The sequence below is a fragment of the Herpailurus yagouaroundi genome, unplaced genomic scaffold, assembly GCF_014898765.1.
Source record: "Herpailurus yagouaroundi ecotype Mexico unplaced genomic scaffold, PumYag 188, whole genome shotgun sequence".
NCBI lineage: Eukaryota > Metazoa > Chordata > Mammalia > Carnivora > Felidae > Herpailurus > Herpailurus yagouaroundi.
The window spans coordinates 26,514,232-26,529,904 of NW_024412419.1; the positions used below are offsets into that span (position 1 = coordinate 26,514,232).

The 15,673-nt window shown below is 42.0% G+C and overlaps 1 protein-coding gene across 1 annotated transcript in view; it reads left to right on the forward strand.

Moving 5' to 3' along the window:
- Positions 1–13,313: 13,313 nt before the first annotated feature.
- YIPF4 (Yip1 domain family member 4) overlaps positions 13,314–15,673 on the forward strand; it is a 29,238-nt gene continuing 26,878 nt past the window's right edge. The window contains exon 1 of the mRNA XM_040496458.1: positions 13,314–13,619. Coding sequence (XP_040352392.1) covers positions 13,541–13,619 — 79 coding nt within the window. The 5' untranslated portion in view covers positions 13,314–13,540. The remainder of the gene's footprint in view (positions 13,620–15,673) is intronic.

Here is a 15,673-nt window from a genome sequence, read left to right on the forward strand (position 1 = left end):
TGTACCTCCTCCTGTCTGGACTACCATACTCCTCTCTTATCAAGTAATTAGGTGAAAACACTGCTGCTTATTCATTCATTCATTCATTCATTCATTCATTTGTTCAGTATTCATTCTTATCAGATTCTATCTAGGCCAGTGCTAATACAGTACAATATTCTGAGATGATGGGCATGTCCTCAGTTTGCACTGTCCAGTAGAGTAACCACTAGCCACGGTGGCTCTTGAGCACTTGAAATGTGGCTCGCCCAACTGTGCAACTGAATTTTAAATTTTACTTAATTTTTATTTATTTAAATTCACGTTTAAATAGATACATGTGGCTAGTGGTTACCATATTGGATAGCACGGGTCTCACTCCAGTCATCAAAGTGGAAAGCATTACATTTTGGTTGCCACTTGGATCCACACCATGTTTCTTCATAATGATCTTGACAGGTGTAGCTCTTTGCTGTCTGGATGGGAGGATGCGGCTGAATAGGGAATGGCAGGGGACCAACATTTTAAAACATACACCTGGTTACTCTTTGTGCATAAATCCTGTTCTATATGGGGTTGTGCCGGTTATCATGGATTGCCATGTTTGTAACTGAATTCTCAAAACCACACAATATTTATGGGGAATTCCACAAATAACTGTTGGGGAGAAGACACAGATTGATTTCCCATTCAATATCATCCATATTTGGTGGCACATTATACAACCAAGCAGATTTAATTTCTAGTATACTTACTTGTTCTGAAAAAAAGATTTTCACTTTTCTATATCTCAGTAGATGATATTTCCAAATGCACAGGTCAAAGATGATTCTAATAGTGTTCCCTTCTTTTTGTACAACTGCTCCTCATTCTGTAAAACTAACAAAACAGAACCAAAAGCTATCAGGCAGCAACCATTGTCACTTTTGTACTTATTTTTTTCCACACCAAATAGGGGCACACTGTATATACTGTTTGACATTCGTTTGTTTGTTTTTTTAATTTACTATATGTTTTCAGACCTTTCTATAGCACTTAAGTTCTAAACTAATTCATTTTATTTAGTTATGTTTGTTTGTTTTAGTCATCTCTACACCCAATGTGGGGCTTGAACTCACAACCCTGAGATCAAGCGTCACATACTCTTCTTACTGAGCTAGCCAGGTGCCCCTTAAACTGCTTCATTTAAAAAATCAACCTCATTGGGGAGCCTGGGTGGCTCAGTTGGTTTGGCATCTGACTTTGTCCCAGGTCATGATCTCTTGGTTGACAAATTTGAGCCCCACGTTGGGCTCTGACAGGTCAGAGCCCGGAGACTGCTTAGGGTTCTGCGTCTCTCCCTCTCTCTGCCCCTCCCCTGCTCGCACTCTGTCTCCCTCTCAAAAATAAATAAACATTTAAAAATAATTTTTTAATAAAAAAAAATCAACCTCATTAGGGCTCCTGGGTGATTCAGTTGGCTGAGTGTCCAACTCTTGATTTGGGCTCAGGTCATGATCCCAGGCTTAATTCTCTCTCTCTCTCCCTGTGCCTCTCTCCCCTGCTTTCACACACTCTTTCTCTCTCTCAAAACAAAACAAAACAAAACAACAACAACAACACACAAACAAAAATATCAACCTCATTAAGGTATAATTATATACAAGACATACATATATATGGTATATTTGTATGCAGGTATTATATTATGTATTTGATGTATATATGTTTATTATATATAATAAATGTTAATGATTATAATAATTATATATTATATAACACATTTGTATGTATATATTAATTATATTATATTAAAATATAATTATAGGGGCGCCTGGGTGGCGCAGTCGGTTAAGCGTCCGACTTCAGCCAGGTCACGATCTTGCAGTCTGTGAGTTCGAGCCCCGCGTCGGGCTCTGGGCTGATGGCTCAGGGCCTGGAGCCTGTTTCCAATTCTGTGTCTCCCTCTCTCTCTGCCCCTCCCCCGTTCATGCTCTGTCTCTCTCTGTCCCAAAAATAAATAAACGTTGAAAAAAAAATTTAAAATATAATTATATATGATACAAAAACTACAGACAATAAAATGCAAGGAGCTTTGACAAATGTACACACCAAAGTCAATAATACCCCAGTCTATATTTAGACTATTTCTATCACTGCAGAAAGTTTCCTTGTATAATCCATCCCTCCTATTCCTCACCAAAGCAACCACTGATCAATTTCTTTAACTGTAAATTAGTTTCACCTGTTCTAGAGAGTCATATAAATGGAAAAATGTAGTATGTTCTCTTGTGTCTGGCTCCTTTCACTTACCATCATGTTTTTGAGATTTGCCTTGTTTGCATTTATTGGTAGTTAAGTCCTTTTTTGATTGAGCAGTATTCCATTGTATAAACAGATCAGTTTATTTATCAATTTGATTGATTGACATTTGATTTGTTTCCAGTTTGTGGCTATAATGAGTGAAACTGCTATGAACATTCATATATTACTATCTTTTTTCTTTTTTTTTTTTTAATTTTTTTTTTCAACGTTTATTTATTTTTGGGACAGAGAGAGACAGAGCATGAACGGGGGAGGGGCAGAGAGAGAGGGAGACACAGAATCGGAAACAGGCTCCAGGCTCTGAGCCATCAGCCCAGAGCCCGACGCGGGGCTCGAACTCACGGACCACGAGATCGTGAACTGGCTGAAGTCGGACGCTTAACCGACTGCGCCACCCAGGCGCCCCGATATATTACTATCTTTATGGACATATATTTTCATTTCTCTTGGATAAATACCTAGAAGTAGAATTTCTGAGTCATACGGTAAGTGTATGTTAATTTTTTTAATGTTTATTTTTTGAGAGAGAGAAAGAGTGCGTGAGAGAGTGGGGAGAGGGGCAGGGAGAGGGAGACAGAGGATCTGAAGCAGGCTCTGGTATGACAGCAGAGAGCCTGATATGCGGCTCAAATTCACAAACCGTAAGATCATGACCTTAGCCAAAGTCCGGTGTTTAACTGAGCCACCCACGTGCCCCAAGTGTATGTTAATTTTGTAGAAGGTGCCAAACCATTTTTCAAAGTGGTTATTACCATTTTACATGCCTACCACCATGTAAAACTAACAGTTCCAACTGTTCCAAATTCTCACCAACACTTGGCATTATCTATCTTTTTTATTTTAGTGGTATCTCATTATGTATTTTTAATTTTCATTTAATGATGTTGAACATCTTTTCATGTACTTTGTCATTCTTTCATAAATCTTCTGTGAAGTATCTGTACAGATCTTTTGCCCATTTTACAAATTAAGTTGTCTTCTAATTACTGACTTTCAAGAGTTCTTCATAGATTCTGGATATAAATTGTTTGTTGGTTATATGTACTGTGAGTGTTTTCTCCTAATCTGTGGTTGCTTTGATTGTATCCAGGAATTAATTTATAGAGATAATGGAGTGACCAAATGGAGAGATCAATACCAATAAAAGAAGTTTTATTACTTACAACTCCCAGTAGAAGGAGGGGACGCCACATCACACAGGGCTGCCCGAGCAGCACCGGAATTGATCAGGAGACAGGAGAAAAGGAGAAAGCTTAGCCCACAGCCTGCATTATAGTTTTCACAGGAAGAAATGGGTAAGGCAGGGCAGGCAAGTTTGAACAAGTTTAGGATTAGACAGTTTGAATAATTTTGGCAAACTCTGGGATATAATGGTGACTCTGGAGTGATTTAAGGCAAGGGAATAATGGCTTGGTGCCTGTTAGTAAAGTTGGTGGTTAGGGATGTCTTTGGATTAGTTGTTTTGCGTAAGAAAGGCACACATACAGACAAGTGTTTCGCTGTTCCTAGGAATTAGTTAGCCCTGGTAGGCACAGGCTCTCCCAGCTAGCAAAACCCCCAAGGAAGCCAAGCATCATAAAATATAAAATATTAAAAACATGGTTAATACAAAGGTTTTATTAATACAACAGCCTTGTATCTTTTGGAAAACAAAACATTTTCCTTTTTATAAATTCTACCTTGGTGTGTTTTTTTTTTTGTTTTTTGGGGGGGGCTTTGTTTGTTTTTTGAGAGAGAGATAGTGGGACTGAGAGAGAGAGAGAGAAAGAGAGAGAGAGAGAGAGAGAGCTAGAGTGAGCATGTGCACACACTCCTGAGCTCGCACCCAGCAGAGGGGCAGAGGGAGAGGGAGAGAGAGAATCCCAAGCAGCCTCCACACCCAGCCCAGTGTGGAGCTGAACAAGGGGCTCAATTGCACAACCATGAGATCATGACCTGAGCTGAAATCAAGAGTCGGACGTTTAACAGCCTGAGTGACCCAGGAGCCCCTGAATTCCACCTCATTAATTTTTTCTTCTTTGGTTCAGCTATTTGTGTCCTATCTACAAAATCATTGTTATCCCAAGCCACAAAGATTTTCACCTAAGTTTTCTTGTAGAGGTTTTATAATTTTAGCTTTTACATTTAGGTCATTGATCCATTTGGGGATAGTTTTTGTTTATGAAGATGATGAGTTGAAGTTTGTTTTTCTCCCCATAGAGATGTCCAATTTTTCCAGCATGATTGGTTGAAAAAAATATCCTTTACCCATTGAATTTGTGAATCTGCTTCTGGATTCTATTCTGTTCCATTGATTTATATGTCTGTTCTTATGCCATTATCACACTGTCTTGATTATTGCATCCTTATAATAAGTCTTGAAATCAGGTAGTGTAAACTCTTCAATTTTTTTTTTTAAGAACTGTTTGCATTTCCATATAAATTTAAAGTTTTACTGATTTCTCTTGGGGTGCCTGAGTGGCTCAGTCGGTTAAGTGTCTGACCTCAGCTCAGGTCATGATCTGAAGGTTCATGAGTTTGAGACCCGCATTGGGCTCTGTGCTGACAGCTCAGAGCCTGGAGCCTGCTTCGGATTCTGTGTCTCTTTCTCTCTCTGCCCCTACCCTGCTCACACTCTGTTTCTCTGTGTCTCTCAAAAATAAATAGATGTTAAAAAAATTATTGATTTCTATTTTTTTAATGTTTTATTTATTTTGAGAGAGAGAGTGTGTGTGAGCAAGGGAGAGGCAGAGAGAGAGAGGGAGAGGGAGAGGGAGAGTCCCAAGAAGGCCCCATGCTCAGCGCGGAGCCTGATGCAAGGCTCAACCTCACAAACCATGAGATCATGACCTGAGCCGAAAGCAAGAGTTGGACGCTTAACTAAGACACCCAGGCACCCTTATCGCTTTCTATTTTTAAAGGAAGCCTTTTTGACTTCTGTTTTCTGGTCTGGCGTATAGAGAAGTCATTACTCCATCCGCATACCAAGTAAAAAGTAACTGCCTAAACTGAAAATCAACACCTCTTTTTAGATCTGTCAGAGAATTGGGGCAAACAGGTGCCCCCCCAGGCTGGAGAGAAAGACAGGAAGATACAGAAAGTCCTACTTCCTGGAGTAGAAACCCAGAAGGAGTAGAAACTGATAATCAGAAACCTCTCAGGAACCAGTATCAGAAAAGAACTGGACCCCAGCACATTTATATGTAGAGCTGGAGGATCTGAGGCTTTCAGAGATGAGAGAAACAAGAAAAGTTGTCAAAATGAGAAAGAGTATCTTCGTGAGCAGTTTTTCAAATCGGCCAACTCATTAGCAGGTCATGATAGTAACTTAAGTGGGTTACAATTAGTATATATATTTTTAGTTTTTTAATTTTTTTTAAGTTTATTTCTGTTTTTATTTTAAGTAATGTCTACACCCAATGTGGGGTTCGAATACACAACCCCAAGATTAAGAGTCGCATGCTCCTCTGATTGAGCCAGGCAGGTGCCTTAGGATATATATTTTTAATGAAATAGAATTAAAACTATCAGAACACATGAACGTTTTATTTCAATTATTTATGTACCCTGGCACTGGGTAGTGATAGAAGATGTATTTCTTTAAAAAAATTTTTTTTTAATGTTTATTTTTGACAGAGAGAGAGAGACAGAACATGAGCAGGGGAGGGGCAGAGAGAGAGGGAGACACAGAATCCAAACCAGGCTCCAGGCTCTGAGCTGTCAGCACAGAGCCTGACCTGGGGCTCAAACTCACAGACCACGAGATCATGACCTGAGCCGAAGAAGGACGCTCAACCGACTGAGCCACCCAGGCGCCCTTAGAAGATGTATGTCTTATTGCGAGTGGCAGTCAATGCAGTTTTGAAGGTCAGTATTCTAGAGCAACCCCTGTGGAGGGATATTTAATTCTGCCTGGAAGAGGTGACTTTTGAGTTGTTTTGAAGGAAACCAAAGTTCACAAGGCAGTAAAGGCAGAAGGGTATTTCTAGGCAGAGGGGCAGCATAGAGAAGGAGCCATGGGGGGTTACAGCCTGGAAGCAAGGATGAGGATAGCACATGAGCGTGAGCAAGGGCCTATTTTGGTGTCAGGACTGAGTGCAAATTCCAGCTCTACCACTGTTAAGCTGGGAGGCCTTAGTACACAGAAAAGACTCAGTAAACAGGAGCTACTATAGTTTCTTCCCTCCCTTTCTACCCCCACAAAAAAGGTATGGGTCTTGGAGGTATCAGACCTCCACTGACTAAGCAGAGTTCAGTGAGAACAGACAAGAGGAAGAAGATAGAGGAAGGAGCCAAGAAGATCCTTATATTCACATGTAAACACAATAAGCTAGTCCCTGAGTTGGCCATCAGTCACTTTGTCTGCTAAAATAATGAATTAAAATTGCTACGTGGATCATCAGGCAGGCATCTCAGCTGATTCTGAAGTTGCCAAAAAATTCATATTCAGTTTGGATACTAGAAAATATTATTCTTAGTATTAGTGTTGTAGCTGAATTATGTGCCCCAAAATCCATATGTTGAAGCTCTAACCCCCAGTAGTCACTCTATGGCTATTTGGAAATAAGGCCTGTAAAGAGGTAATTAAGTTAAAATGAGGGTGGGCCCTAATCCAATCTGACTGGGGTCCTATAAGAAGGTAAGATTTGTACACGCGAAGAGAGACCCCAGGGATTCTTGCCCAGTGGAGACCATGTGAGGACACAGTGAGAAGGCAGCCGTCTGAAAACCAAGGTTTCAGGTGACACCTGGGTGGCTCAGTTGGTTAAGCATCTGACTTTGGCTCAGGTTATGATCTTGCAGTCTGTGGGTTCGAGCCCCGCGAGGAGCTCCGAGCTGACAGCTCAGAGCCTGGGGCCTGCTTTGGATTCTGTGTCTCCCTTTCTCTCTCTGCCCCTCTCCCACTCATGCTCTGTCTCTCTCTCAAAAATAAATATTAAAAAAAAATTTTTTTTTGAAAACGAAGGTTTCAGGAGAAACCAAAACTTCTGACACTTTGATCTTGAACTGTAGCCTCAAGAACTGTGAGAAAAATGCATTCTGTTTCTGTGGTATTCTGTGATGGTGGCCTGAGCAGACTATAAGACAGCGGAGAAGTTTTCCCAACTCTTAAGAGAGTGACAGGAGATGTGGTTCTGTCTTTTTTTTTAAAGTTTATTTATTTTAAGAGAGAGAGAGAATTCCAAGCAGCCTGATGCAGGGCTCAAACCCATGAACAGTGAGATCATGACCTGAGCCAAAATCAAGAGTAGGTCACTTAACCAACTGAGCCAACCAGGCACCCCAAAGCAGTCATTTAAACTCTCTGCCAGTTTCCACCTCTCTAAACTAGGGTTGTAAGGATTAACTGAGAGAAAGTATGTAGAGACCCTGTCAGTACTGTCAATAATAGATGTCCTGTGAACAGCAGTTTCCTTCACTTCTCTCTCCAGATATCAGCTTTCTTGTCAGGAATTCAGAGGCTGAAGGGACTACATAGCTCCCCCACCCCCAGGCCTTTTCAGTTCTGACCTATGACTCTAACAACACTTTTAGGAAAAAGAGTAGGTTTCCTTTCTATAAGTCCAACAAGTATTTTTCAAAGTCCTTTCCTTCACTTTGTCTCATAGAAAAACACACCTCTCTGACTTAATGTGCATTTAACATCAATTCCAAGTAATCTCATGACACCCCAGCAGACCAGGCTAACACCCCTAAAAGTTTCCCAGCAGTCAAATCCAGCCAGCCATGCAAAAGCACATTCTTCAGTGGTAAGCCTTTTATATCCCCACACCCAAGCTTTAATTGAATGTAAACCCACAGTTTAGTATTTGATTCTGAAACCCACCTAAAACCCCCTTCTCTCTCCCCACGTTACCTGGCTGAGCAATCCAGTTGCCCTCTTCTTGGTGGATCAAAAGAGGCTTTCAAAATAAAGTTTCTTCTTATTAGCTTCCTGTTTCACGTAAAGTGTTGTGTGGGTTGAATGTCTCCCTGCCCCTGTGGTAGGGGATTGTAAGAGAAGGGCCAACATAAGTTCCTTTTTTTTTTTTTTCCAAAGTGTAGTAAGAATGGTTTGGATACCAAAACTACCAGTTCAGAAAGGGAAGATGAGAGGAAGTAGAAGTAGCAAGGGAAAGAAGCTGACCGTGAACCTTAAAGGCACAATAGCTAGAAATTTGCATCAGGAAAGGAATTACTCATGAGACACTATACTCATTATTCACAACACATCAGTCTTATTTCTGTTGGTTTATTTATTCTATACCTAAAATGAAGCAAAGTGTTTTTGAACATTTAATACATACTAATTTTTATGATTAAATGAGTGAGAGAGAAATTAAATGAGCCAGTTGGGTTGGCTAAAGCATATTGCTATTGCAGTCACAGCCACCCGTGCCATGGATCCCAACAGACTTCTAGCACATGTATATTCTCAGTCATCAGGGTCCTGGGCAACATTAGCACAGAGCAAATGGATGCATGGGACATTCTCCTGAATGTGAAGAGCCATAGGGTCCACTGACACACACACGTTCAAACCTTGTGATCACAGACTCCAGGAAGCCAGTTGACATTCAGCTCTGGAAATGGAGAAATCTCCCGGAAGTTCTCTTGAAAATGACACTCTTGTGTAATCTTTCCTCTATCTTTGCACAAACTACCATGAACTTTTTATGTTCCTTAACTGCCTAGTTCAAAAAGAGCACTCTGACGTTCACCTGACAGAGGGGGATATCTAAGTTGTCCCCTAAATCATTTTCTGCATATCGGGTTTTCTATGGGAGTAACAGCAGTCTTTTCCAGCTTGTGAGCTGGGTTTCTCTGATGTGAGATCAAGGGCTGTGCTACTGGCTGGGTTTTAAATTTTTTGTGTGTGTTTATTTTTGAGAGAGAGAGAGAGGGAGAGAGTGCAGGCTAGGGGCAGAGAAAGGGGGACAGAGGATCTGAAGCAGGCTGTATGCTGACAGCAGAGACTTGGGTGCAGAGCTTGAACTCAAGAACCGCGAGATCATGACCTGAGCCAAAGTCGGATGCTTAACCAACTGAGCCACCCAGGCACCCCCTAAATTTTAATGTAAATGTATGTTCATGGAGAAAGAACTATATAAATAGTCTGGGGGGAGGTAGGATTATGGTAATTAAAAATTTTCTTCTTTGCTTGCTTATCTGTATATTCTAATTTTCTGTAATAAACTCATATTGCTTTTTAATAACAAATTATATAATACAGGATAAAAAGGGGAAACGTAGAAATGTGGTCATAGTGGGCCACCCAAATGTTTCAGGTCTTAACCCCTGGAGATTGTAAATGTTGTATTTTTGTAGATGTGGATCTTGAGATGGGGACCTAATCCTGCATTATCTGGATGGGTTCTAAATGTGATCACAAATGTCCTTATAAAGGGGAGGCAGGGGAACCTGGGTGGCTCAGTCGGTTAAGTCTCCGATTTTAGTTTGGGTCTTGATCTCACGGTTTGTGAGTTCATGCCCCATGTTGGACTGTGTGCTGACAGCTCAGAGCCTGGAGCCTGCTTGGGATTCTGTGTCTCCCTTTCTCTCTGCCCCTCCCCAGCTCTCTCTCTCTCTCTCTCTCTCTGTTTGTCTGTCTCAAAAATAAATGAACATTAAAAAAAATTTTTTTAAACTGCCAAACAGTTGTCCTTATGTGTTAGAGTTCCAGTTGGTCCACAACCTCTCCAATGCTTAGTATTATCAGTCCTGTTAAATGTAGCTATTCTAATGAGTCTGCAGTGGTATCTCATTGTGGTGATAATTTCCATTTCCATTGTGACTAATGATGTTGGGTGCCCTTAATGTGCTTATTGGCCAAATGAATATCTTCTTTCATGAAATATATCTGTGAATTTTTCTTCCATGTTTTAATGACAATGATTTATAAAAATTATCTAAGTATTCTAAAGACAAATCATTTGTCAGATATATGGATAGTGAATATTTCCTCCCAGTCTGTGGTTTGTCTTTTCATTGACTTAATGTCTTCAGCAGTTTTTAAATTTTGTGAAGTTCAAGTCACCATTTCTTTTATGATTTGTGCTTTTCATATCACATTAAAGACCTTTGTTAACACTAGTAGCAAAGATTCCATCTGCAGTCTTAATTATCCTTTGCCATGTAACAAAGCATAGTCAGAGGTTCTGGGCATTAGGATTGGACATCTTTGGGGGTCATTATTCTGTCTACCACATATGTCCATCATCAGAATGAGGAACTGCTCTTCTGTTGCAATTGTTGAGTGGTTTTTTTTTCCTTCCTTGTAGACATTTTTATTTATTTATTTTTTAACTTTTTTAACATGTATTTATTTTTGAGAGACAGAGAATGAGCAGGGGAGGAACAGAGAGAGAGGGAGACACAGAATCCGAAGCAGGCTCCAGACTCTTAGCTGTCAGCACAGAGCCCGACCCGGGGCTTGAACCTGTAAACCACGAGATCATGACCTGAGCGAAATTTGGAGGCTTAACCTACTGAGTGCAATGGCTAATGCTTCATTTCTACCTTACAAATCTTGTGCAAACTCTTCTTTTGAGAAACTCTAGCCTAAAGGCATATGGGAAAATGGATTATAGGAATCATAGATCCAACTTAACTGAGTGGACCCAGTACAAATGATCACATCCTTCAAATCTTTGCTCAAATGTGATTTTCCCAATTTTGCCTATCCTGACCATCCTATTTTAAATTGCATCTCATCTCACCTCCTTTGTAACCCAACGCCCTCCTAGATTGCCTTTAAATATTGGTGTTCCGGAGAGTATCACTCTTGGCACTCTTCTCTCACTCACTACACTCTTACTGGGAAATCTCTTCTGTATTCATAGATGCAATTACCAACCATACATTGATAATTACAATGCTACACTGTGCACGGGGTCCTTATTACCAAAGAATAACTAGACAGCTCAACCTGCATGTTCTAGTGCAGATTGTTCAAAACTTTCCCTTCTCCCCAAACCAGGTCCTCTTTTATTTACTCACTTAATAAATAACACTTCCAACCACCTAAGCAAGAAACATGAAGTCACGCTAGGCTCTTTCCTTTTCTTCATTCCAAATCTCTTCTCCTTGATCACTAAGTCCTGTGGATTCCTAAACTTAATATGTCTCATATGGGCTTCCTCTTTTCCATCCCCAATGTTGCAACCCTCATCCACAATTTACTTATATTTCTGCAAAAGTCTCATAGAAGTCTCTGATCTCCAGGTGTGCCTAGATGGCTTAGTTAAGTGTCTGACTCTTGGTTTAGTTCAGGTCATGATCTCATGGTTTGTAGGTTTGAGCCCTGCATTGGGCTCTGAGCTGACAGTGCAGAGCCTGCCTGGGATTCTCTCTCTCCCTCTCTCTCTGCCCCTCCCCCACTCTCTCTCACTTGCAGAAATGAATAAACTAAAAAAAAAAAAAAAAACAAGTCTCTGCTCTTCAAGTCAAAATACCTACTACTGTGGATATTTTAAGTAATAATTCTAACAAGGATATCTGATATGTTATTCCTTTGCTCTAACTCCTTTAATGGTTCCTCCAATACTTCCATGAAGAAAAGCTAATCCTTTGAATAGCAGGTAAGATTATTCATGATTTCTTCTTTACCTATTCATGCAATCTCATCTGTACCCATTCTCTCCTATGAAATGTAAGCTCCTGGGGCGCCTGGGTGGCGCAGTCGGTTAAGCGTCCGACTTCAGCCAGGTCACGATCTCGCGGTCGGGGAGTTCGAGCCCCGCGTCAGGCTCTGGGCTGATGGCTCAGAGCCTGGAGCCTGTTTCCGATTCTGTGTCTCCCTCTCTCTCTGCCCCTCCCCTGTTCATGCTCTGTCTTTCTCTGTCCCAAAAATAAACGTTGAAAAAAAAAAAAAAAGAAATGTAAGCTCCAAGTAAACTAAATGACTTCCAGTTTCCCAAGTCCATTAAATGGTCTCTGGAATGTTCTGACCCAAGCTGACAGCACACTCCACCCCCCCCCCCCCGCCCCACAACCCATCCTCTTTGCCAGCAAGTTTTTGCTCATCCTTTAAGTACCAACTTGTTACCTCCTATGCAAAAAATATCAATATTCCTTTTTACACATTAATGGCCATGCCTTCCCATTGCTCTACTGCTTATGCATCATGCATCTCTGCAAGTCTGTCTCATGATATATCCTAAAACCCTCTCCTTCCAAACTGGAAGCCATGGTTATGTAGCTTGGACATTAAATTTAAGTATATGTATTTAAAGATTTAAGAACCTCAGTGGGTGGGGCACCTGGGTGGCTCAGTCCCTTGAGTGTGGGACTCTTGATTTTCACTCAGGTCATGATCTCACAATTCCTGAAATCGAGCCCCACATCACCCTCTGTGCATAGAGTCTGCTTGGGATTTTCTCTCTCTCTCTCTCTCTCTAACCCCCTCGCCCCTGTCCCTCCTACCCTCCCACTCTCTCTAAAATAAAACAAACCAAACAAAAAACCTAGATGAGTTTGTAAACTTTGATAAGTGTGTCAACAGACAGGGCCTTGTAGCAAATAGAGCCCTGAACTAGAAGTCAGGAGATTTGAGTACCCTCCATTAGGGTACTTATCTTTTCTGGCCTCAGTTGTCTCTCTCATAAATACATGTGTGTCTAGATGACAGCCCTAGTTTCTAGGTAGCAATTTACAACTTATCTTCTTTTTTATTATCCAGTCCAGCCCCCTTCCTTTCACACATGACTCTCAGGGATGATATATAATTCAGTCAAAACGTTATTACAATTACTTAATGACTAAAAGACAACGCAGTCTGGGGATCCTAGACCTCCAGAAATGTTCCTAGCTCTAAAATTTTTTTAGAATTTGTCCAGTTAACAAAAACGGACGAACGAAATAAAGAAAAGCCACAAGAGAAGACACGTCAAGTAAAAAATAGCAGCCAAGAAGGCTGGGGAAACCTAGAGGTCCCACCAATTAGAAGTGAACTTCCTGTCCTTGGGTCAACTTCCGGAATCAACAATGGGGAGACCCAATCGGAACCTTCCTCCAGGAGCCAATGGGAGAGCACATTACAAAGAGCCAATCCAAGGGGCGCTGTCACTGTTATGGTCCTGTCAGGGCGCCGGCGTCGTGGTGTTTGGGCGGCCGCCACCTAAGAGACTTTGGTGGGGCAGACTCGGGGGCAGCTCGTCCCCGGCCTCGCTCCCAGCTTGCACCTCCCGGCTCGCGGGCCTCACCGTAGGGCGCGCGTGCGGGCCGGTGTCGCGGCCGCCTTGGGGCCTGGGCCCAGCCGCAGCCTCCTCCACCGCCGCTGGCTCGGAGGGGCCGCGAGATGCAGCCGCCGGGCCCACCCCCGGCGTATTCCCCCTCGAACGGGGACTTCACCTTTGTCTCTTCGGCAGACGCGGAAGGTGAGCATGAGCCCCAGTTGGACGCGGGGTGCGACGCGGTGGGCTCTTTGTGGTGCCGAGGCGGTTGCGGCCGGGTGGGGACCGGCAGGGAGCCGCCTGGGGACTCGAGCCCTCTGCGCCTGCCCGGCCTTCCGAGGGGGCCTGAGTGGACGGAGGGCTTTGGGAAGGCGTCCCAAATTACTCACTTGGCTTCTGGCTCTCCCACACCTCAGCGGGGCCCACGGAACCGTAAGATTTTGTTTCTGCAATGACTTGCTGTTAATCAAAAAAGGAGTGGTCCAGTTGGCGAGGGTGGGTGTCAAAGAATGAAAACTAGGTAGGAGAGCTGTGTTCCTCTCTTATTTACCGAGAGAGAACTTTATGCCGATGTTAGATTCGGCACTGCGAATACAAACTTCTTAGAGGAGTTCGTGTTTTGTATGGACTCCGATATCCTGCCTACGTCCCAGTTTTCCTCCTGTTGTGTAGTGTTTGACCTCAATATTCAGAGAAGCGGGCCCAAGTGTGTTTGGAAGTTCTTGTAATACAGTTAGGTGTCCCCAAGGGCATCTACGTATTTCCTTGTGCTGTTGTGAGGAAGCCGTTGTGCCGGAGAGATTTTTCTTTTTCTACATCGTAGGAAAGTTTTTCCTCCTTTTCTCTGTTCCTTACCAGACTCTTTCTGACCTGACTCTTTCTCTGCTAGTCGGTTTCGAATTTTAATTTTATTAGACTGTATACACCAATCATTTGCCAACGACTAGACTTAACTGCCCTATATGAAAAAAAAAAGTATGCATAAAGCTGTAGAAATTTCAATCTAGAGAGCCTAACGTTTGCTCAGAAATCTGATTTCAGAGTGCATCAGTTAGTATAGCTTATTTTCCTTTGTTTTGTTTTCCTTGTTTTGATTTCTCAGTGGCGTTGTTTAAAAAATAATATTGTAGTTTTGGTCGTAACTTAAAATGGAAAATAAAATTTTTATTTATCGTGGAGAACATAGCTGATACATTTATTTTAAAGCTAATATGAATAGGGGCACCTGGGTGGCTCAGTCGGTTGAGCATCTGACTTCAGCTCAAGTCATGATCTCACAGCTTGTGAGTTGGAGCCCCACATCGGGCTCTGTGCTGACAGCTCAGAGCCTGGAGCCTGCTTCAGCTTCTGTGTCTCCCTCTCTCTCTCTCTGCCCCTAACCCACTTGCATTCTGTCTCTGTCTCTCTCAAAAATAAATAAACATTAAAAAAATTTTTCTAAATCAATCAATAAATAAATAAAGCTAATATGAATATTTGGTGAAATACAGCAACCCAAAAGATTTCAATTTGTTTAATCTATACTTGGTAGCATAGTGCTTCGGGAGGAATATCAAATTTAATTTTCCAGACCTTAAAAACATGGCCTTTTGAATTGTTCAAAAATTTTGAATTATTGTTCAAACTCGTGTATTTATGTATATATGTTTCCTATCCTCCCCTGCCCCCAGGAATAACCTCTCTCTCTTTTTTTTTTTTTAACATTTATTTATTTTTGAGACTGAGAGAGAGAGAGAGAGAGAGAGAGAGAGAGCGCGCGCGCATGAACAGGGGAGGGTCAGAGGAAGAGGGAGACATAGAATCCGAAACAGGCTCCAGGCTCTGAGCTGTCAGCACAGAGCCCGACGCGGGGCTCGAACCCACAGACTGCGAGATCATGACTGGAGTGGAATGCTCAACCGACTGAGCCACCCGGGCGCCCCTGGAATAACCTCTCTTAAATACACCTAAGAAATCTAACAATGATATAACAAGCAAACCCTCTGACTCTGTACACGAAACCAAGAAGCCTGGAATAAGTAAACCTAACGGATATAAGGTTTATTCGAACTTCTCCATTTAGCCTTTTAAGGATACCTATGCTTCCTGTATACCGAGGATGTATAGACAAGGATAGATATATGTCTAATAATACCCTCAGGCGTATAACATTGTACAGTTTAAATTTATAGAGTATTTTCGGGGCGCCTGGGTGGCGCAGTCGGTTAAGCGTCTGACTTCAGCCAGGTCACGATCTCGCGGTCCGTGAGTTCGAGCCC